The sequence below is a fragment of the Diorhabda carinulata genome, chromosome 4 (assembly GCF_026250575.1).
Source record: "Diorhabda carinulata isolate Delta chromosome 4, icDioCari1.1, whole genome shotgun sequence".
Lineage (NCBI taxonomy): Eukaryota > Metazoa > Arthropoda > Insecta > Coleoptera > Chrysomelidae > Diorhabda > Diorhabda carinulata.
Window position 1 is genome coordinate 9,792,161 of NC_079463.1, and position 23,615 is coordinate 9,815,775.

The 23,615-nt window shown below is 32.4% G+C and overlaps 1 protein-coding gene across 8 annotated transcripts in view; it reads right to left on the reverse strand.

The window, feature by feature from the left end:
• Positions 1–23,615, reverse strand: part of LOC130892214 (uncharacterized) — a 222,824-nt gene that overhangs the window by 36,922 nt on the left and 162,287 nt on the right. For all 8 annotated transcript variants that reach the window (XM_057797452.1, XM_057797451.1, XM_057797450.1 and 5 more), the window contains one exon: positions 4,007–4,097. In XM_057797452.1, the coding sequence (XP_057653435.1) occupies positions 4,007–4,097 (91 nt within the window). The remainder of the gene's footprint in view (positions 1–4,006; positions 4,098–23,615) is intronic.

A 23,615-nucleotide genomic window follows, 5' to 3' on the forward strand; every position in this document is an offset into this window, starting at 1 on the left:
CGGAATGTTGGCCGAAGCACACCACTGATTGTTACCCCCACGTAACGAATTTTCTGTACTTTTTTATTAACGATATTCACTACAGTCGATGATGCCTTACCCTAAAACCTTGTTAGTAGTAACTTCCTTGTTCCGTTTGATTTAACGACTTTAAGGAAAATTTGATTTCAAGACTTTCACTGACCTTCCTGTGATTTTCTATTTATACAGGGTGTTCTAGGATGCAAAAAAATTCGGGAGTGAGTGGATGACGTGAAAATAATGCTGTGACATAAAAAAAACTTTCCCATATGACAACTCGTTTCTGAGTTGTAGGCCTTTAAACCTACGAAATCAGAACTTTATTTAAGTATATTTTCTAAATTATAAATTGGAAAATTATGAATTTTTAATGGATGATTACGTATGTCTATGTCGTGTGTTAGACGAAATAAATACTATCTGATGGCCAGAGGCGGCTCATACTCAATGAACAGGGATACTTTGTACAATCCAAAGAAATGAACTTTTTAATCGATTTTATAACAAAAAGTTTCTCTATATTCAATTCGATAAAATTTATGGTTTAGGAGTTATGTAGATTTTTAGATCGTTGTACATGCCAAGGCAACCGCTCGCCATAAAGAGACATTCTGAAGAAAATTATCACAAATTGTAATTATATATTGAAAATACTTACAGGAGGTGTTAAAACACAATAAAACATTTCTTAGAGAACTAACGAATATAATGATCGATAGAATAAACTACCACCGTGACGCTATAAGGAAGCATCTTGGAATGCGCTTCCAAGTTGAAAGAAATATCTTCCGTAGACTCCGGAGGTGTGTAGAAGTCCAAGGAGCCCACTTCGAACATTTATTATACGTTTTTATTTTGCTTTTACTTTGATTATGTTTTAATACCTCCTAAAAGTATTTTCAATAATTACAATTTATTACAATTTTCTTCAGAATGTCTCTCTATGGTGAATGGTTTCCTCGGCATGTACAAAGATCTGAAAATCTACATATCTCCTAAACCATAAATTTTATCGATTTAAACAAAAACTTTTTGTTGAAAAATCGATACTATCTTTAGATTGTACAGGTTGTCGGTGTCGTTTGAGAAATTTTTTTATGTCACAGCATTATTTTCACGTTATCTACCAACTCCTAATTTTTTGGCATCAAGTCCAGGAGCACCCTATGAATAAATCTTACATATTAAAAAAATTGATGATTTTCATTCCGAGTCCGTTCAGGCGTTCTACCAAACCGATTTGCTTAATTTTTTTTTCAATGAAAGGTATTGATGCACAGATCAGCCATCAACCATCGGATTTCATCTAATTTTCACCATTCTCAAGTTATACTCAATTGCGATTTCCCCCTGTAGATTACTTATGGGAGCTTTTCACATACACACGTTCTATCCTCAATATCTCAGGTTCTATTCAAGATAGAGACTTCGTTTTAGTTTAAGAACACTCGCTGAAACACCTTCTTTCTTTTGAAATGAACACTTTAATCGGTTGAGTTGGAGAGGAGCTAGGCGCGGACATTCAATGTGGAGTTATGGATTTTTGTAGGTTTTTGGCAATTTTTCTACATTCAAAGATCTATATCTCAGGTTCTAATATAGCTACAGAGTTCGTTTTGGTTTAAGAACACTCGCTGAAACACCTTCTTTCTTTTGAAATGAACACTTAAATCGGTTGAGTTGGAGAGGAGCTAGGCGCGGACATTCAATATGGAGTTATGGATTTTTGTAGGTTTTTGGCAATTTTTCTACATTCAAAGATCTATATCTCAGGTTCTAATATAGCTACAGATTTCGTTCTTTTCTATTATAATGATTTCTGATACTTATTTAATGGATTCGATGCGAGCGAAGCCGTGGGTAAAAGCTAGTAATTTAATAAAAAGTTCCACCCTCTATGCAGAAGATATTATTAATGATTACTTATAAATTTAGGATCAGAACATGTTAGAAAAAAACATGAAAACTTAACAGAGATCTTCACTCCAAGCAAATATAAAATTTTCAGGAGTCAGTTGGTAGGCATATTGAAATGAGCATACCATATGCACAAGTGAGGGTAGAAAACAGACAATGAAATCCTCAGTGTCCGTTGTATTAGCGAAATGGCGGCGGAGCTGATAAAAGGTTTTTCTAAAGACCACCTATTAATAAAAACAGTATTAGAGATCAACAGTGGGTCAAAAAACAAACCCCAGAGAGATGAAGAGGATGCTTGTAGTAGACTTAGCTCGAATTGCAGTTCAGCAGTAGATACTTAAGGCCGCTTGAAATGATGCAAGACAATATGCAAGACGCAATATTTCTTGATCAAAAGCATGCGCAGATGAAGTTCATCTGAATGTTTCATGCAAGATCTTGACATTATCGGTTTTGTGTCATTTTTGTTGCGGGCAAATTGCAATCTAGTTACTTTTGACTTAACAGATCAGCTGACTTTCGTAAAACTTTGTTATTTTCATTTTAAACTAGGTACAAAATATTATATAAACATTGAGGTTAGGAATTTGTTTACTTTTACTGTTTATAGAGACTTGCTTGCAAGGGTGATGGTGGATATGATCTTCTATGATGGAAAGGTTTACTCCAGAAGTTGCACACTAAAATACCTTTTGCAATTGTTATGGTATTCGTTGCACTTTTTTGCTTATTCATATTATATGCTTCAATTTTTTCAGGTATAAATGATGACGTTTACTTCCTCTTTCCTTTGTCTTTTTCTAAATTTCTCTAAATTTTCTTTTCTTTTTGCTCCAAGTTTCTATATTTGATTATTATTTTATCCTCTCTTCCTTCGTATTTTATTGGAATTTCCTGATATTTCCATTATTTTGACGTCACTGTCGATTGATTGACTATTATTTTTAATATTATTCATCACGATACGAGGTACGATTTATAATGAAAACAACGTTTTATTTCCATTAACTTGATCATGGTATTAGGTAGAGATAAAATTCATTTAAGTAAATCTTTCCATAACACCGAATCCTGTGTTTGATTAAGTGCAGCTTAATAGGATATGAAAGCACAGCAAAATGAGATTTAAATGGAATTAGTTAAATTGCACTTTGAATAAAAGCATCAAATTATTAATCAATTTATAGCGGAACAGCACATTTTTGAATATGTGATTGTTTATAAATGAAAAGTATAAAATATATTTTTACAGGCTACAAAGTTTATAATCGTTTTTTAAAGAATTTTATTCCTGTAGATGAAAAATCAAACTCCACTAATAGAGATTTCCACCCTGTATAGTATTAAATGTGACTTTATGTCTAGATGGTTATTAGAAAAATTCCTCTACTATTATTAATTAGATACGAAAATTAGTTATTAAAACTCTGTTTTTACCGATAAAAGAGATAAAACTATCTATACTGTATGGGATCGTTAAAACAAAAATTTATTTAGTACTTTTTTATATGTACTTGTCCTGTATGTGATTGTACTGAAACTAGACCAATTCTGATTATAACTTTGGCGCCAAAACGCAATAATTCCAAATGTTTGTTGGAAAATATAAAACTTTACAACTATATAAAAATTCAAATGAAGTCCAAATTCAATAAAAGAACTATTTCTATTGTACCGGTTGTCCATATTAGAATGTATCTATTCGTTATACAGATCGTATAAAATAATTGAAGAAGACGTTGAAAAATATAGTCGCCAGGGGATGTAACGTCAGTTTAAACTATCAAAATGATATATATGTTTTGTAAAGTTTACATTCGAGAAACTTTTGTTAGAATACTCTACTCCAAATACTAAATGGACTCTGTTACTTTTGCGTATTTCACCAAGTTTTCTAGTTTTTTTACCTGTCAGTTTTTATTTTTTAAGAAAATTGAAAAACCAAGTTCTCACTCTTAAAAATCAACAGTTTGTCTATACTAAATCTTTGCTACACTGTATTCTACATAAGTTACTCCTGATATATTTTCCACCTAATCTTGATCAATATTTGTGCTATACTAACCTCAAAAGCTAAAGTTAGAGCTGCTTTTTCTTGTCTAAGTTGCTCTGCGTGTTTTTTGTACGCCAACATTGCTCGAACTGTGTCTTCCATTCTGAAAATAATAACAATTTATGAGTAGAATTCAATCTGTCAATTATTTATTACATCATCATAAAATATAATTAGATTTCTTTAATAAAGTCTTTTTTCTCGTTTTATGAGTTCTCTATTTGTATTTGTTAATAAGAATACCAAATCTAGATATACATAGGACAGACATCTCAGTATTTAGAAAATAGACTGAAAAGTCATCAATATACACGAAAAAGAGAATTTTTAGAAATGGTCCACATTCATAAGAACGCAAAAGCTATAAATGATAAAAAAGATCTAAATAATTTGAGTAAAATTTATAACTCTATTTTGTAAATTCTAATAATTGATTACTGCTACATATTTGAGATGTAAGGACTAAGGAAAAATTAATTTTTCTTACTAGAACCAATTTCTATTTTGATTTTATCCTTATTTTGATGTTCATGATATAGGTGATTAAAATAAATATGCAAATTGTCAGTGTTACTATGATATTTTGATGAAAACTTAATAATAATAAGCCTAAACGTCAATTTTTATTTATCTTTAAAAAATTATTAAAAAAAAAACTAATTTCAAAACAGATAAGACCTAAAATAAGAACATTTAGAAGCATAAACATATCAAAATGTTTAAGAAATATATAGGTGCTTCACGCATGCCTTTTGAAATGATCCCCTTCCACTCTTTTCTATTTTTTGCTTTCGTTTTCCAGTCCTGAATTCCTCTGTCTCTTAGGTTTTCCATCACCTTTGCGTACCATCTTCGTCTTTCTTTTTTTCTTGTTTCTCCTTGTTAAATGTCTATCGTTTTTTTTGTTGCTCTAAAATCTGGCATTCGCTGTACTCTTTTGGAACTAATTATTTTGCTTAGTTCTGCTTCTCCAAATATATTCTTTATCTCATTATTTGTTCTTCTCGGCCATAAATCCTCTCCTTTTTACCGCCTAGTATCCTTTTCTTTCCTATATAGCTGACTTCTCTTCCTCTGCTCATTGTTGGTCTTATTATTGTTTTGTATAGACGTAGCTTCGACTTTTTGGAAATTATTTTGGATCTTATTATCGCAATCAGCGCTTCCAAGTGCTTACTTGTTCACTTCCCCTCAGTATCCTCGCTTCCAGATTTCCTCCTTCACCGTAGTCTTTGATAACCACCCCAAAATATACATAACTTTGAACTTGTTCTCATTGTTTTTTCTCCATTTAGTTGGATTGACAAACTTCTCATTGCCCTTTTCCTAGATTCACTGTCTCTGCCGTTTCCTTGAAGGCTTTGCAGGTTTCCTTAAGCATACAGATATCTCCAAACAAATACGAGGATTGCTGTTTAAGTTTTCTTCTTCTTCTCTGACATCACCATCATAGAGTTTGAGTGGTCATACGAGTGCTATTTGAATTGTTTATAGATACTTGAAATATTCATCTTGGTAAAAAAATGTAAAGTAAAAAAGTAAATCGCAAACATTTTCGTGCGACGATTTCCTAAGTATTTCGATGTTGATTAAACCAACAGCTTCACATCAACTTGGACTTTCGTTGATGGAGGACCATCTTTCGCTGTTTTTCCGAATTCAATCATGGTCGCACTTCGCTAATGGATGAATTTCGTGAAGGTCGTTTTAAATCACTTGTGCTAGAAAACATCGATGCTGTGCGTGAACTAATATTGCAAGATCGTCATGACGAATACTGCATGAACATTTGGCTGTCAAAAAGATTTTTTCGCGTTAGATACCGCATAATTTGACAATCGCTCAAAAAAAATTCGTGTTAAAACAGATCAAAAATAAATTGCTTTAAAATCACATCTTTTGGAGGTACTTCAATTGGAATGGTAAAAAATGCTTCGACAATTGGTTCAAACACATGCAAAAATATTTTTATTGATCTAGACTATTTTGAAAAACAATGAAGCCATATCCAATTATAAATATTATTTTTTATTTGTCTTCCTAAAAACATATTTATATTTTTAACTGACTAACGAAAATAAAGTGTCCTTTAAATCCATTGTGAATCTGGTATAGCTCTTGTGATATATATCAACTGTTGTAAGCCTCCAAAAATCCCTCTTTTACCGTAAAAATTCCGTTAAATACGTATCTGGTGAACAAAAGAATAAAATGTACTGGAAACAAGCAGCCCAAAGCCCGTATTGTGCAAGAACAGCATCATTATATTTCCACCTTATTGAATCCATATTGTATGAAAAACCAACATATCGACCACGAATATTCTCATTGAAATTTTAGAAATAAATTTGTTTTAGTACGATAATGTCAATACGAGATTTGTATTTATACATTCTTCGAGCAGTAGATGAAAATATTATTTACGAATTTTGATACTCTTGAATTAATAGAAAAACTTATTCGAAAAAAAAAGAAGAGTATTTAACATAAGTTGTTTTATTTTGTACATCTTCTAGTGGTATCAGTTTCATAATAGAACTTTATATATTGAAAAAACGTCACTAATATCGATTTTGCGTCAAGCTCAACGCATACGATTATTCAAAGTACAAACAATATAAAAACAGAAATCTTCACAATCTTGATCAATTCCCTTCGGGGAAATCATCTTCTAGCTCAAACTCGCTGTTCACTGACTGACGACGCGTCTCTTTACGTCATTTGCCATCCGAAGCTTTTCATAAATTACCTGTCGGATACTGAATACTGAACAATTATTTCTGTTCTCCTTTGCCTTCCAAACCTATCGTGGATCACGTCAAAACGTTTTATATATACAGTATGTTGTTTGTTTTCTACAACTATACTGATTTATTTAGCATTATTAAAATGAAAAATTATGTTTTACACGGTTTTTTTCAACTTAATGTATCGGGCGTGCCAAATTCATTCATACAGAAGACAAAAGTTTTTGGAATTTGATTTTTCAATACCTGCAAGCTTGAAAGCAATATAAGTATAATAAAAATAGTTTTCCTCACAAAATTTATTTTATACATCGCATATACATGATAGTTTTTATGAAAATCATTCGAGGTCTGGCTATTGAATAACAAGACTGCGTTAAATTGAAAAAAACTCCGACTGAGTGACATAAATTGTTGTTAAATGCCTATGGGGACAATTCTCTATCTCGTGCGCGTGTTTTTGGGTTGTGTAAGCACTTTAGTGGTGGCCGAGAGAGTACTGAAGATGACCAGCGCCCAGGTCGCCCTGTGACCCCGAAAGTAGTCACCGAAATCAACCAAATTGTGCGTGCACAAATATTTTACATGAGGTATTACACATGACAAAAGTTTGTTCGAAGTTGATGCCAAGAAATCTGATACCTGACCAAAAGCTGCCTGCTCAAGTCTGCTCAGATTTCCTTGAAAGGTTAGAAAAAAATCTGCTTTTAAAGGGACCCGATTGGAGTGGATGGAAGTGGTAAAGCAAAAAACGGCAGAATACCTAAAGTCCTTCACCGAAGAAGACTTCCAGTACTGCTTCGATCAATGGAAAAAACGTATTGAAAGGTGTGTGGAGAGGGGCGGGGAGTATATTAAAGGGGAGCATTCAAATGTGAAGTAATTTTTATAATCAAACTCTTTTTCGTAACCAGTCTTGTTATTTAATAGCCAGACATTGTATATTTGCTGCGATAAATACTCTGAATTTATAGTTAAACTCCAACAATGTACATTCATTTAGAGTTTGATACTTTAAAATTCTCTGCTCTCGTGAGTCGTTCATTGTTTGCCAGTCCGCTTTTACGATTTAATTTAGTTGTGTCATTTGCACTTTACACTAGGTGAGATGTGTTTAAATGGAAAACCTTGACAATGCCGTTTTCTTTTCGATTAATCAATTCCCGTAATTTGTAAAATTTAACGTAGAACTTTATAAATTTAAAAAAATACAAACGAAATTTACGAAATTTATTAAATGGAAGCGAAACCATAATCTTCCTCTATCTTAAAAATTCATCTTCGGGTCTCTCTCATTTTAAAAATTTAACGAAAAAAAGAAAAACTAATTCTTTGTGCTCGAATGGCTGACTACATTAAACAGTATTAATGAAATAGATGACAGAAATGCGAGGACCCAAAAAGATTTAGTGGTTCCAAACAAAAGAAGGAAAGGTTGAAAATGACCGTGCCGCGTTTTAAATTAATTTTTGGGGACGAACGCTCTTTTTCGGGATGATCTAAAACTGTCAAGAGACTGAATATTTTAAGAGAATATTGCTGAGGGTTGAATTAGTAAAATTCAGGTCAAACTTGAATGTAATTAAAAACCAGAACACGAAATTTGTTTCACTTGATTAAACATTATTTGGAAATGGTATTATGAAATTTTTTCATTGGTAACATCATCTGTGATAAAAATTATTATTATTTCAATAAAGAAAGTGTGCGATATGTCTTAGATCCTTTACTGAAAATAATAATTCATCCTATAAGCACGATATTATTTTCTCATCTCGTCCCATATAACTTTAAATCCTAACTCGAGCTTTCTGCGAGATTTAACATCAATTTTTCTTTAAGCGAGTAACTCTAGTAACCTAAAAAAGAAAGCGTGCACAAATAACGAGCCAGCGTCGTAAAAAGACGCTAAAAAGTGTTTATACGTATACTAAAAGACGTAAATAGCCTTATAAAACAAAATAAAGTTAAATTTGGAAGTGAAAAAAGTGAAAAAAAAACATGATAATACCCCAGAGGGGGACCCATCATGTAAAATGTTTATTCATTTTATTCTGTTTGGATCCCTAGATTACCATACCAAACGGGCTCCTACAAATCGTCCTTTATTTGGTTGAAGTTTAATTAATGTTTTAACTATACAACGACAAACAATGCAAGTTTATCGTAAAGTAAATTCTTTACTATTTTGATGGCTGGAATAAATAAAAATAAAAGTTTACTGCCGCTTCTTATTTCAAACGAACTTGAATGGAATTGAAAAATATTCTCTGTGAATACAGAAATGTGATTCGATTATTTTAATAAGAACGTAACTTTTTTTCCATTTTATAAATATCAAAAGGATCTTCCAACACAAACACAGCGTAACATAACTGTTTCCAATACTTTTCCAATTCCAAACTCTTACGAAAACTTGTCAATCTGTTTAAAGTAAACATCAAATAAAATACTTTTCCCTTTCAACTTTTACTCTCGCTATTATGACCTCGTTTTTGAGAGGAATAAGATGAAAAAAGAAGTTTCCTTTTCCAGAATTACCTTATTTACTTGCTCCAAAGCTCACGCATATATTTCACTATTTAAATTTCAAATATTTACCTTGGTTGAGAGCTTAAAGACGAACCGATGCTAGAGCGCAGTTTAGGGGTATACGTCAAATCAATTTATCAACAAAAAGAAATTAAAAATAGGGCTCTATTTATTGAGCAGTTTTATATTTTCTTGTCAATTTGATACTTTGAGATCTATTTTTTATCAAAAGAGTGTTGCAAGATTTGGCCAACAGCTTGATATATCACGAAGAATTCATTATTATGGTTATTAACATATTTTCTGTAAAAATTTAATCTAAATGTGTTCTACAAGGGCTGCAACTTAAGTTTTGTGATATTCTCTAGTTAGATCAATACAATTTTGCATGCGTTTGAACCAATTGTCAAAGCATTTTTGGTCTGCGGGAATAAGAAGAAATCATTGGGTGCCAAACAAGCACTGTGCAGCTGATGATCCATCAATTCAATATTTTGGCTACTGAAAGACGTTTTTGTTTGACTGATGTGTAAGAGTTCGCATGGTCTGGCATGATCTTCTGGCAAATAAATGTTGATGTACTATTCAGAATTCTACTTTGCTCTAATTGAATGGTGACTACATGTCCAATTATTCCTAAAAAACTGGCCACCATTTGCTTCCAGGCGTTTCGTGTGCGAACAACTTCTGTTTGATTCGGTTCGTCTTGAAACATCCTGTAGCGAAGTGCGACCACAAGATGAATGTTTCAAATATTTAAAAACAACTACGTACGTTCACCAATTTTTCCACTATAGCTAAATAACAGACTTATGAGCAGAAAGTAAGAATAAAACTTTAAAACCAGAAATTACAAGTAGATTAGGAGCTGGGGGTTAGAATATAAGACAAATTACAGGCTTATGACTTATAGGAAACTATTTCAGAGCTTGTCATTCACGTAAGCACAAAAACGAATTTCTTAATTTTATTTTTTATTATTTATCTTAGGAAAAACCTTCAACAACGCCGGTGTTCGGGATTTCTTTTCAGATTATTACAAAACGAATTCCTGCCGTGAGAGTTATAAGAGGGTGGAGTGATTTGAAATTCAGGAATTTTCCTATAGCGATGAAAAGCCTCGGAAGTTAATCGATAAATCATAATACAGCTCATTCAAAATTTATAGACGTCTGTAGATAATAAAATAACTCTAAATACTTCAAGATATAACATTCATATGCATGATGCTCTATCTCTTTTTAGGTATTTTGGAAAAGTAACTAACGAAAAAAATTGAGAATTGAACCTATATGGTTACAGAACGAAACAAATATTAGAAGATTTCATAAGAAACGTTACAAATCTTCTAAACAAACATCTTTGATATAGACACCGAAAATTATACTGAAATCGTTCTTATCAAAATTAGGCTCTGTCAAATAAAAAAACATGATAAATAGAAAACCTTCAGTTGGAGATAACTAAGATGTTATTGAGAAAAAAACTTTCTCTTATATGTGTTTTCAGAGATGCTGGATGTAAAAGCATAATTCAGGATTCCACAAAACAATAATTCGCTTCCAACTGAAATCGATTACGAAAATAACAACCTGAAATTGAGATAACTAAAAATTTTTTGGAAGTACGTAATATCTATTCCATTAATCACCTCGTTCTCGCCAGAAAGAAGTTTTTACGGAGGTTCTGCGAACATCCAACACGTTTTAAGATTGATGACGTATGTAAGAAAGGCTTAAGATAGCACTAACAAAAAGTTCGAGAAACTAGCATACAAAAAAGGTTTTAAGCGACGTGCTCATATTGAATTTAACTAAATATTATACCAGGTTAACACATTGTATCAAATTGATGAAACATTTTAGGAAAAGATTAAAACTTGTAGAGATACTTACATCGAGTCTGTCTGTTGCAAAAATGTGTATTGTGAAAAATTAGATACAGTAGAAACAATAAATATGGCATAATATGTACTATGCGTCTGCTTTTTTGTATTGTTTTCTCTATATCTTTCCTTCGTTTTCAGATTAAGTTTAAGTTTTATTGTTGCCATAAAAAACATCAAGTTTAATGTATTTTTCCTGTAGATTTTCATTCAATCTACATAAAAAAAGAATCGTAACTGGATAATCATCGGATTTAGTTGCTGTATCACTAAATTTAAGTGTTAAGTTTGATTTATAATCGACAACGTGATAAAATTTCAAAATGGTACAATAAAAGGTTTCGTTTTCACTCTGACTCACCCCCTTAAACTTATGGAGTATCTCGTAACAATCCGGTGTAAGATTACAGAAAGTAATTGTCTATTCTCAATAACCGTATTCGAAATTTTCGTTTCAAGAATGATGATATGGCAATTCATAGTTTATCACACATTCATTTAAGTTTAACTTTCGTTTCTTCTTTATTTCGATTATAGTACTCATTGATCCAATTTAATGTTCTAGTATCATTTTATTATTGTTTTATCTTTCAAATTTGTCATTTACATGTAATCAATATAATTTATCATCTTACATTTAGTATCTGGTATCTTTAGAAGTAACAAAAAGAAAAAAGAATTTTTTTTATAGATGATTTATGTTTACTATTGTCATTTTCACTTCTGGTATATTTAGAGGTTTTAATAGCAACTATTCTTTATAGCATTTAATAAATCTTTTCCAGGGTATTTACCGTGTAGAGGAACGGATGTCCTTTGTATAATTTACAATTGAATATGGGTTTATTATTTTTCAAAATATTCTCCTTTAGGATCAATTTCGATTGAGGTACTTCCAAAAATTAACCACTTTTTTGGTTATAGAAAAACGTCGACATCGCAATTTATTTTTGATCTGTTCAAAAACCTTTTTGTTTGACTGATGTGTGCATTGTCGTTGTGGAAAATGATTCGTGTTCTGCGAAAGGTTTCTCTGATTTTTGCGAACACTTCTGACAAAAAATGCTGGCTGGCAACTTTTGTTGGATCTGGCTCGTCTTAAGTCCCATACAGTAGATTGTTTTGAGATTTATTTGAGCGATTGTCAAATTATGCGAAATCCAACGCGAATAAATTTTCTTGGCAGCCAAATTTTCCTGCAATATTGAATGTATCATTGATATTTTCTGGCACAACAGCCGATTTTGGATGATATTCACGAAATTCATCCTGTAGCACATTACGACTACGATTGAATTCGGAAAGCCAGCGAAACGCATTGGCTGGAGATGGTGCTTCATCACCAAAAGTCGAAGCGAGTTGATAGGCACACTGCTGTTGGTTTAATCCACGTCGAAAGTAATCATTGCACGAAAATGTAAAATGTATCTGGTTACGTAAACAAAAAATTGTCTCAACTCTAGTTATAGGTATATAATTATGCAAAAGAGCAACCGACGATTATGAGAATATCTCATACATCCTATTATTAAAAATATAAATAATAAATATCCATATTAACGAGACGATGTCAGCGTATGCGAAGCAATAACCACGTAGATAATTATTAGCATTCAATTACTTAACAAATTTACCGACTTGAAAATAAAACAAAATCTACATTTTAATTAAACATCTTATCTAGATAAAAGGAAAAAATGACGGCAAATAAAAATAAAAATAGTCATTACATATTATAGCGGATATAAGTTAAAAAAAAAACAGAATTACGTGAAAATTTTACATAAATTGTAACGAAAGTTCTGAATTTATCCTAACAGTGTTTAAAGAGTACTGAGGATATTCTTGAAAATAGCATTGGCTTCAAAAGGACACGAAGGAAGTTACCAGATTGATATAAATTTTAGAGAAACATCAAAATTCAAAACTTGTAGGTTTGTTTTCACAAAAAATTCGTAAATACTGAGTGTTTTGTTTTAAAAATTTTCAAATATTCTAGAAAATAGCATTGGTTTCAAAAGGACACGAAGGAAGTTAACAGATTGATATAAATTTTAGAGAAACATCAAAATTCAAAACTTGTAGGTTTGTTTTCAGAAAAAATTCGTAAATACTGAGTGTTTTGTTTTAAAAATTTTCAAATAATCTAGAAAATAGCATTGGTTTCAAAAGGACACGAAGGAAGTTAACAGATTGATATAAATTTTAGAGAAACATCAAAATTCAAAACTTGTAGGTTTGTTATCACAAAAAATTCGTAAATTCTGAGTGTTTTGTTTTCAAAATTTTCAAATAATCTAGAAAATAGCATTAGTTTCAAAAGGACACGAAGGAAGTTAACAGATTGATATAAATTTTAGAGAAACATCAAAATTCAAAACTTGTAGGTTTGTTTTCACAAAAAATTCGTAAATACTGAGTGTTTTGTTTTAAAAATTTTCAAATATTCTAGAAAATAGCATTGGTTTCAAAAGGACACGAAGGAAGTTAACAGATTGATATAAATTTTAGAGAAACATCAAAATTCAAAACTTGTAGGTGTGTTATCACAAAAAATTCGTAAATTCTGAGTGTTTTGTTTTCAAAATTTTCAAATAATCTAAAAAATAGCATTAGTTTCAAAAGGACACGAAGGAAGTTAACAGATTGATATAAATTTTAGAGAAACATCAAAATTCAAAACTTGTAGGTTTGTTTTCACAAAAAATTCGTAAATACTGAGTGTTTTGTTTTAAAAATTTTCAAATATTCTAGAAAATAGCATTGGTTTCAAAAGGACACGAAGGAAGTTAACAGATTGATATAAATTTTAGAGAAACATCAAAATTCAAAACTTGTAGGTTTGTTTTCACAAAAAATTCGTAAATACTGAGTGTTTTGTTTTAAAAATTTTCAAATATTCTAGAAAATAGCATTGGTTTCAAAAGGACACGAAGGAAGTTAACAGATTGATATAAATTTTAGAGAAACATCAAAATTCAAAACTTGTAGGTTTGTTTTCACAAAAAATTCGTAAATACTGAGTGTTTTGTTTTAAAAATTTTCAAATATTCTAGAAAATAGCATTGGTTTCAAAAGGACACGAAGGAAGTTAACAGATTGATATAAATTTTAGAGAAACATCAAAATTCAAAACTTGTAGGTTTGTTTTCACAAGAAATTCGTAAATACTGAGTGTTTTGTTATCAAAATGTTCAAATACTCTAGAAAATAGCATTGACTTAGAAAGGACACGAAGGAAGTTAACAGATTGATATAATAAATTTTAGAAAAATATCAAAATTCAAAACTTGTAGGTTTGTTTTCACATGAAATTCGTAAATTTTTGTTTTCAAAATGTTCAAATATTCTAGAAAATAGCATTGACTTAGAAAGGACACGAAGGAAGTTAACAGATTGATATAAATTTTAGAGAAACATCAAAATTTAAAACTTGTAGGTTTGTTTTCACAAGAAATTCGTAAACACTGAGCGTTTTGTTTTCTATATCACTATATATATTTCCTCATTCAGACTAATAGTTTCGGTCGGACAAAAACAACATTTTAAGAATCGAAAGGTTGACCTCGACATAACAATAACATCTTGTGGTCTATATATAAGAAAATAAATCTAGCGCAAAAACGGCATTCTCTTTCCCCTTATACTCATACATCATTACCGGGTAGTTCTCATTTTGGTAAGTATACGCATTTTGCGGAAAGTAGTTTCCTCATTCCTTCATCTAGAACTTTCTTTCTAACCTAACGACAAATGTAAGTTTCCTCAAGCGGAAGGGATTCCAATTATTACTTGAAGCGAAGGACATTTGTTAAAAGGGTCAAAAAATAGTGATATAAAAATTTATATCTTAATTAGAACAGCACAATGTAATTAAACTTAGATTACTAACGATTTTAATCAAACAAAAATTATATCTGAATGTATATCTGTGATGTCCTCCATTGTTTCTCTATATTTTTTCTTCATTCATCAGATTTGTTTATTCCCCTGACCGTTTTATCGTTTTTTTAATTATCCTTATCCATATTGAAAATCATTTTTATCCTTTCTATATCAAATAATTTGTTTGGTTTTCCATAAATGCAATTGATAACAGATCCCCTGAGAATTCCGGTAGTATTTGAGGAAAAAGTGCATGCCTTCGTATCGTATTCTGCAGACTATGGGATTTTTCTTGGTATCATAATCAATAAATTACCCATATTGAACGCATCTGTTCATAAAACTTCTTTCTACGTCCAGGACCATATCCACTTGAGCTTTTCATCCCCAATTCCATAGTGACATTTATTTCCTCAGGGTTAGAATAGAGATGCGAGATATTTTAATAACAGGAAGTTATGAAATTCACACAAAGAATAAGGAATCATCTACGAGTTCGTTGAGACATCTCTCCCAATGTTTGATGATGAAAAATAGTCCCCTAGAGGGCTTAAAAATTGGAAAAGAATTCTATACAACATATTTTTCTCTAAAAAGAATATAGAAGAAGTTTTTTGAACAATAATTCCTTACAAAAAAACATAATTGAAATGGAAATAATTATATAAAAATGTGAAAAATAATTGACACACACTTGAACTCAATATGATGTTGAAAAGATGTTAAATATGGTTTTGACTAATGACTATGTGGCGTGAGATAAAAAGTAGCTGCTCCATCTCTATATTATATCCTCTTGGCGTCAGTGGAGTCGTTTGTCCCCCTCGACAAACTTCTTAAGATTTCACTACCCTAAACCCCAACGTCTTTTTCCACTCTCCCCATTCTTCTACCCCAGTCGGTAATTCGCGAGCCCCTTATTAACTTTATACAAAATTTCTATAATAACCTTTGAGTGGAATCTGCTATCTAAAATCCGGAAGATAGCTTCTATATTCCGTGTTTTGAATAATAAGTTTCACTTCCGGTTTTACGTGGAATTTTTGGTATTATGTTCGCAGAAAATTTGGTAAAGTGTCCGGTAGAAGAAATCGGAAGCTATTTTCAAAATATAATTTCGTTGAATTTTAATTATTATGGCCGCGTATATATTTATATTGAAGTTTTTGTGTGACAAGAATCGATTCCTATCATTTTAGATGATTGTTTGTGACCGTTAGTCGAGATAATAATTTTTTCTGGCAAAATAAAGCTGATACCTCAAAAAATGTTGTTGATGTCTTTAGTTTCAAATACGTACCTAGCCTTGCCTAGAGATGGCGGTAATTGCTTGAAAAATACCACTGTATTAGAAAGTACACAATCTATACAGTATATGTTTTAAGTTTGAAGACGCCACGTTGTTTATTATTCGTTTGACAGCCATCAATAGTGAACGTTTTCAGTGGATTTGTAAACATAAAAAAAATTGGTCATCGTTATGTGATACAATACTTTTATTTGAAAGGCGTTAGCCCAACCAATATAAATGCTGAACTAGATTTTACTTTGGGTGAGACTGCTCCTTCGTTATCAACAGTAAAATATAGGGTTGCAGAGTTTAAATCAGGCCTTACGACCTGTGAAGACCAGCATCGTAGTGGTCGACCAAATGAGATGACGACTCCAGAAATATTGAAGAGCATCCACAAAGCGACACTAGATGATCGTCGACTGAAAGTGCGTGAGCTAGTAGACATAGTAGGCATTCCAAAAAGTGCGATACATCACATATTAACTAAAAATTTGGACATGAGAAAGCTGTGCGAAGGATGGGTGTCACGTTTGCTCACAATGGAACAGCGTCGTGAAGATGTTTTAATCGAGTGTTTGGCAATGTTTCACAGAAATATAGCCGAATTTTCGCACAGTTCTATAACCAGGGATGAAACGTGGTCCATCACTTCACACCCGAAACAAAAGAACAATCAAAACAAAGGACTCAAAAGGAAGAGCCGGCTACAAAGAAGAAAAATACCGATGTCGGTTTTTTGGAATGCGCGAATTTGCGTACTTATTGCAACTTTGAGCCAAGAAATCAAGCAAAAACGGCCACATTTGGCTAAGTAAAAAGTGTTGTTACATCAAAACAATGCACCAGCTCGTACTTTCTTTATTGCAATGGCCAAAATTAATGAATTAGAGTTTAAATTGCTTCCTCATGCAGATTTAACCCTCGCCGATTATTTTCTGTTCCCAGATTTAAAAAAAATGTCTCGGTGATCAAAGATTTTCTAACAATGAAAAGGCGATCTCGGCATTTAATGAGTTAATGGCTAATTTGAGGAGCTTGACAATTCTCATTATAAAAAAGCCATCGAAACTATCGAACATATATTTTTTTCCAATATTTTTGTAGGTACTTCTGGGACCATCCTCGTAGTTCTCATATATATAATGAAAACAGAACAGACTTTTACAATGGTTAAATAAATAATATGGTGAATAAGCTAATCAAATGAGCAAATAACTCCCGTATTTTCCCTTTTGTATACATAAATCCCTTTATTATCTGACACCCTCGTTCCAAGTCAGGAACACAATTCCTGAAAGGACTGTTCAATATGGAGTCGTTCGTAGGAAAGTAAATATCGACAATTTATATATTTTTATTTCAATCTAACGGTATTGATCGTATTTGTTATTGAATTTGTACAAGAATTAGAGAAAGAAAAGCTCTGCTGGCACCAATTGATACTTTATATACATTATATTCCTATCGGGGTGTCCTATTTTTAGTTTATCTTATTTTTAAAGAACAATACAGCATAAAATAATTAATCACAGACCTGCCAAAGTGGCTGCTAGAGCCTGGTGATACGACTCAAGTGCTCTTACTTTTATCCTTCATCCATGTTCCTCAACCACTCTTTGACTCCAAAGACCGGAGTTGATTTTCTTTGTTGTCGACTAACGTAGTGAAACCAATTCACGGTTCTTATAGGGGCGACTCATTTACAAGGTGAACTCAAATTATTCATATTTACATTCAAATTTTTCAGTCAACCGAACTGAAAGTTAAACAAAAAGTAAACAACCGATGAACCACAGAATATCATGAATGCGTTGTATTTAGTTTCTTCATATTTACGTCGAGGATCCATTCATTAAAACATTTTTGGAAGCACTTTCAGAAATTAGCTTTAGTAGTCTACACGTATTTCATTCAAAAAAATTCCTTTTAAAAAGAGAAAGTTCCTACTCTTTTGTATTCTTTGCTATTCTTCCCTTCCTACATATTTTTTCAAGCATACTTCCATTCCCACTTCTTGTTTGGATGATGTTCAGCTTGATTGGCAGATTATTTTTGTTATATGGAAAAGGGCATTATACACGATATAACAAAATTCCACAGTTCTCACAATTTTTTAGCTTCTCGTTTCACCGTTTCCAATCACTTATTCTAAAATTAAGATCCGTATCTGTTCAAAAAGTTTACAGCTCATGATATGATTCCCCCAGATCTCCCCAATTTGGAAGGGAAAAATAAACATGCATTGTTTTGTCGAAAACGGGGTTTATAATCCTCTTTTCCATCTCTTAGAGGAGAAGCGGTGTTTTTCTCCCCGAGGGGAGGGTTAATCTGCTGGGGGCGCGCGAGGCAGATGCGATCACCGACTATCATGTATTATATACCGGGTTCATTGAGGAATATAATTTATTTCAGTTTGTTCATGTCTAAAGGTATTTCACGGTATATAGGTTTGGTCAAAGAGATAATAGGATGACGATACACAAAAAGATTTTATTTTGCCGTTTGGATTGTAGTAATACTGATTCGGTTTATGGATTTCGAAAGGGCATGAATTATTACTCTAAATTAGTTATCATGTCTCAGGGTAACAATCGGTGTATCATTAAATGACTTCCTCTTATATTGTAACAATCCTAATACATAACATCAAACAAATGTATTGATCTTTTGCAAAAAACTTTATCCATAAGGTACCCCATAAGAAAAATCTATTGGAGTCAAGTCCGATGACCGGGAAGACCATTCTGTTGCACTCTTCTACATCCTATTTATTCAAATTACAGTATTTATATTCGTACAATTAAAAATATATTCAATCAATCATAAATAAAAAGGAAGAAAAAGATTAGCGAAATAATTGGACCAAATATTACATGAGATAGAGAAAGAATATTAAAGAAAAATCAAGAAATAGAAGAAAAACTGGGAGAAGAAAATATAATAAGGTATATAAAAACACAAAAAATAAATTGGGCAAGACACATCATGAGAAGGAAACTTACAGAAATGGCGAGGAAGATAAACTACTGTACTAACAAGTCCGCTATGCAAACTCTTTCTCTATCAAATAAAAGAGGTGTGTTCCCTGTAGATTGGTTAGTTGCTCGCTTTAACACCATACCAAAAAAGGAAAAAAGATTATTCCCAATAACTACCGTCAGATTGATTTAGTCCCAGCCAATACCATTATCATGGAGGAAGTCATTAACCAGCAAATCTTTAGATATTTTGAGTCTGCTAACATCATCAGCGACCATCAATACTGGCTTCCGTAAACATAGATCAATCGGGGATCTCCTGAGATAAGTCACTAACGCATGGATCGAAGGTACAGAGAAATATGGCGAATTCAGAGAAATAACATTTGACATATCTAAAGCTTTTGACAGAGTTTGGCATGGCAATCTTCTAAATAAATTAAGATCGTATAATTTGTCGTCCTCACTTAGCGGTTGGCTTAGTAGCATTCTCAAAGACCGTTCTATCCACATCGCTAACGATGGACACACCTCAGAAAGATTTATGGTCAACGTTGTTGTTCCCCTGGGATGCATCTCGTCAACTATTCTCTCTCTCTCTCTCTCTCTCTCTCTCTCTCCTGTACATCAACGATCTACTCGACAAAACTGCAAACCAGATATATAGCTTCGGCTACTACCACAGTCTGTAGACAGCAACACATCACCACCATCAATACCGATCCTGAAATATTCTGAAATGTGGTGGAAGCAATCTGATTGAGTTTAAAGCAGCAATGACCAAGGCTGCTATTTTTACAAAGGAGGCCGGCACTGCAGCTCAGGATTGGGTCCTGTCTGGACATAAAATATCACCATCCCTGTAAAATCCCTTCTTAGGTGTTGAAGCTGGAAGAAATACGTCCTAGCATAGTCACGTAGCCCATTTAGCCAAGGCAGCTTCACAAAAACTTGGACCCCTTTTTAAGACCAAAAATCTATAACCCTCGCAACAGCTTCTAATTCTCTACAAGACCCAGAGTCGTTCATCTTTAGAATATTGCTCGAACATTCGGCTCCCAAGCATACCATCAAGATGCTGGACTTAATATAGAAGAGAGCAGTTCAGGCGATCCAGAGTGGAGAAGAAAGGCCTTACTCTATTTTATCGATACTACCACGGCAGAGCTCTTCCGAGCTGTCTAACACGGCGGGCACCACTCGAATTAGTCGAGTGTTGAAGAGTTTATCCTCTTGTGCTTGATTTTTACATAAATGGATACCTCTATGACCAAGAGGAAGGGCAGACCAAGTACTTGGAGAAACCAAAGATATCAGATACAGAAACAGATACAGATGCAGATTCTAGAAATAGTAGACTAGAAAGCTGACAAACGAAGCTAGGATCAACAAAACATTATAACAAAAAGAGCGATCGGAGTAATCCACTCCGATGAAGATATTTGTAGGCGCATAAAGCGCTAGGCAATTAGGTAAAACATCAAGTCATTTATTCAATGAAATATAGTCGTTATGTATTCGTGACAACTGTTTCAAACTTATTCCATACCACTACCTCATGCGCCGAACATCAGATGTATACGTTGTTATAACCGGAACAAGTTAAACTTTCAAATAAGTTTCCACTGTCTAATTTACATATATTAAATACAAATGTATAGAACGAGGTAGTGAAAGCGCAGATGAGAGAATTGGAAAATAGATAATATTTCTGTGACAATATACCGGTTGGAGGAGTTCATACTAAGCTGAATGCAATTATCTTCTATCCCAATTGCCAAACGGGAGTTATGTCAATTTAAACACCCTCCACGTCTTGTTTTGCTTGTTAGTGTCGATTGTAGATAGGATACCGCCTCACACGAAGTTGCGAGATGGATACTTGTAGTTGGAGAATGAAAAAGTTATTTTGTAACAGTTTTTAAAATGCTTCTCACTACCTCAACGCATTTTACTTGAAAGGTTATACAAGTTGGAATAGAGCTTATTGAAATTGACGTCCTGAAGAGAATATTGCTCGTAAATGATATGCACAGGCGACGGAAAGGATTGTGAAATTCTAAGTTCTATACCCTGAATTTAAACTAGGAGGACTGATTTGAATTTAAGTTGACTATAGATTCCGGCAGCCAGATCCGCACAGCACTTTTGACATATATTATTATTGACAATTGTATTAATTATTAACAACTAGTTTCCATTTTGTTCTTCCTTGCATTCTTTTAATTGTTTTATTAAAATGTGAAGAAAGTTCCTCTCAGAACTAATTTCGAAATGGACTCAGATAATATTCCAAGAACTAGCAGACATTATTAGCCCTCCAAAAGAGGAGCTCTGTTATTTTAAGCCACTTATAGTATACAAAGAAGTAAAACATTGTGAATTTGTATGAACAAATTTCAGATGGCGAACCAGAGGCAATGGTGAATACCATTGTGTTTAACATTGAAAAAACGTTGGGTAAATCATCGAAAACAGCATATTATAGTCTCTTCTAACCATCGTGGAGGTCATCCAAGAATTGTAGAAGCCTTCGACGATACAACAAACAATATAATTTTCAACACATTGTTCATAGTTTCTTTTTTAAAAATTACCAACATTCGATAAAATTTCAGCAGAAATAAAAAAATTATCATTATTATCATTATATAAACTTTATAATTTATAATTAAGTAAACTTTAAGTAAGCCACAAATTATACTAATTTTTATGGGAATTGAGAGCTGAGAAAATTGCATTTTTCAATATTTGTAAAGAAATAGAAAGAGTATTTCAATAATGTAAGATGGAGAAGAAATTACCTAAGATTCTTCAAGCAATATAGGCAAGAACAGAGGCCCATGTGTTACCTTGATGAAACCTGGCTAAATGAAGATCATACAAATTTCAAAATATGTATAGATACGTCTATTCGAGACAAAAGAGAAGTTTTTCTTAAAGGATTGTGTTCAGGAATGAAAAATCCCTCTGGAGAAGGCAAACGTTTAATAATTCTTTATACGGGATCTGAGCATGAATTTTTTAAAGATGCATTGCTAATACCTGTCTTTATGTTTCTATTTATTTTAAGGAATTTATAAATTAAATTAATCTCACCTAGCGATGCCACTGATTATCGCAGGCTATCTGGCAGGAATATTTCGAGGAAATTGTGAACATAAGCCTACCGACAGCTTAGGCCAATAGAAATGCATTTATGTTTACGATTCGAATTTTTCATTGGTAAACAGTGGAGATGATGAGTCCACGTCGACTGACGGTTTGTTGGATGTTTACCCAATTTTATACGGGGAGTAATTTAATTTTACAATTCGTTGTATTTTTTTTTGTTTTCAATAATATACTTTGAATCTTTTACCGTGTTTCTATTAGATTAATTATTATTTAGTTTGTGGTTCATCATTTCCAGACTGTGCAATTTTAGTATGATTAGTATTTTATGTCATCGTTTTCAATCCTCGGAGCAAAACGCCAAAAAGTTGGCTGAAATTCTAAAAATGAAGGCGTTAGTTTAGAACCGTTTCCAGGAGGTCTCTGGCCCCTCAAAACGACAGTCTGAATGTAACCGTCTCAGGTAGCGTTTCCGCTGTTATATTTGGCTTTAGAAACATCACTCCACGAAGTGCGTAGACAGTTCAAAATAAGTAGATTATCCTCACAAGGTATGTATAAAAAATAGGAGAAATCAAAATTTGGTAATTGTTAACCTGTAAAAAGTTATTAATCACGTAATGGAGGTAGTTTTTGTACTATAAATTGTTTTCTTATTTCTATATTGTTAAAAAAAATTATGAATATTTAATGTTTGAACAATCGAAAATTTGCTACGCCAATTCGCAACCTTGATTGTAATGCTACTTCCATTGTATTATACAAATAACCGAAAGTCTTTTGTTATGAACAATTTTTCAACAAAGTATTTTGTTTTAAATTGGATATTCTCGGAGTTCTGCAGAAGCAGTGTCAATGACTTAGAAGTGCCTGTTTTCCTTACTGAAGACAAATATAAATGATAAAGTAGAAGTCTTATTAAACATCGTCGAAAATTACGAGAAACTGCCTCTGTCATATCGACTCTTTGATAATGTAAAGAAGTTGTGATCGATGGAGATACAGACACTGAGAATGAAACGGATTATTCGGAATCCAGCGATGAAGAGTGTGAGAGCGACTGCTAATGTTGTAGGCTTAAGTTTAATTTTTATTTTTTTATGTTAACATAATTCGGAATCAAATCTATATTTAAATAAGTATCACTTCATTTGTTAGAATACTTTAAATAAACAATTTTTCTGCC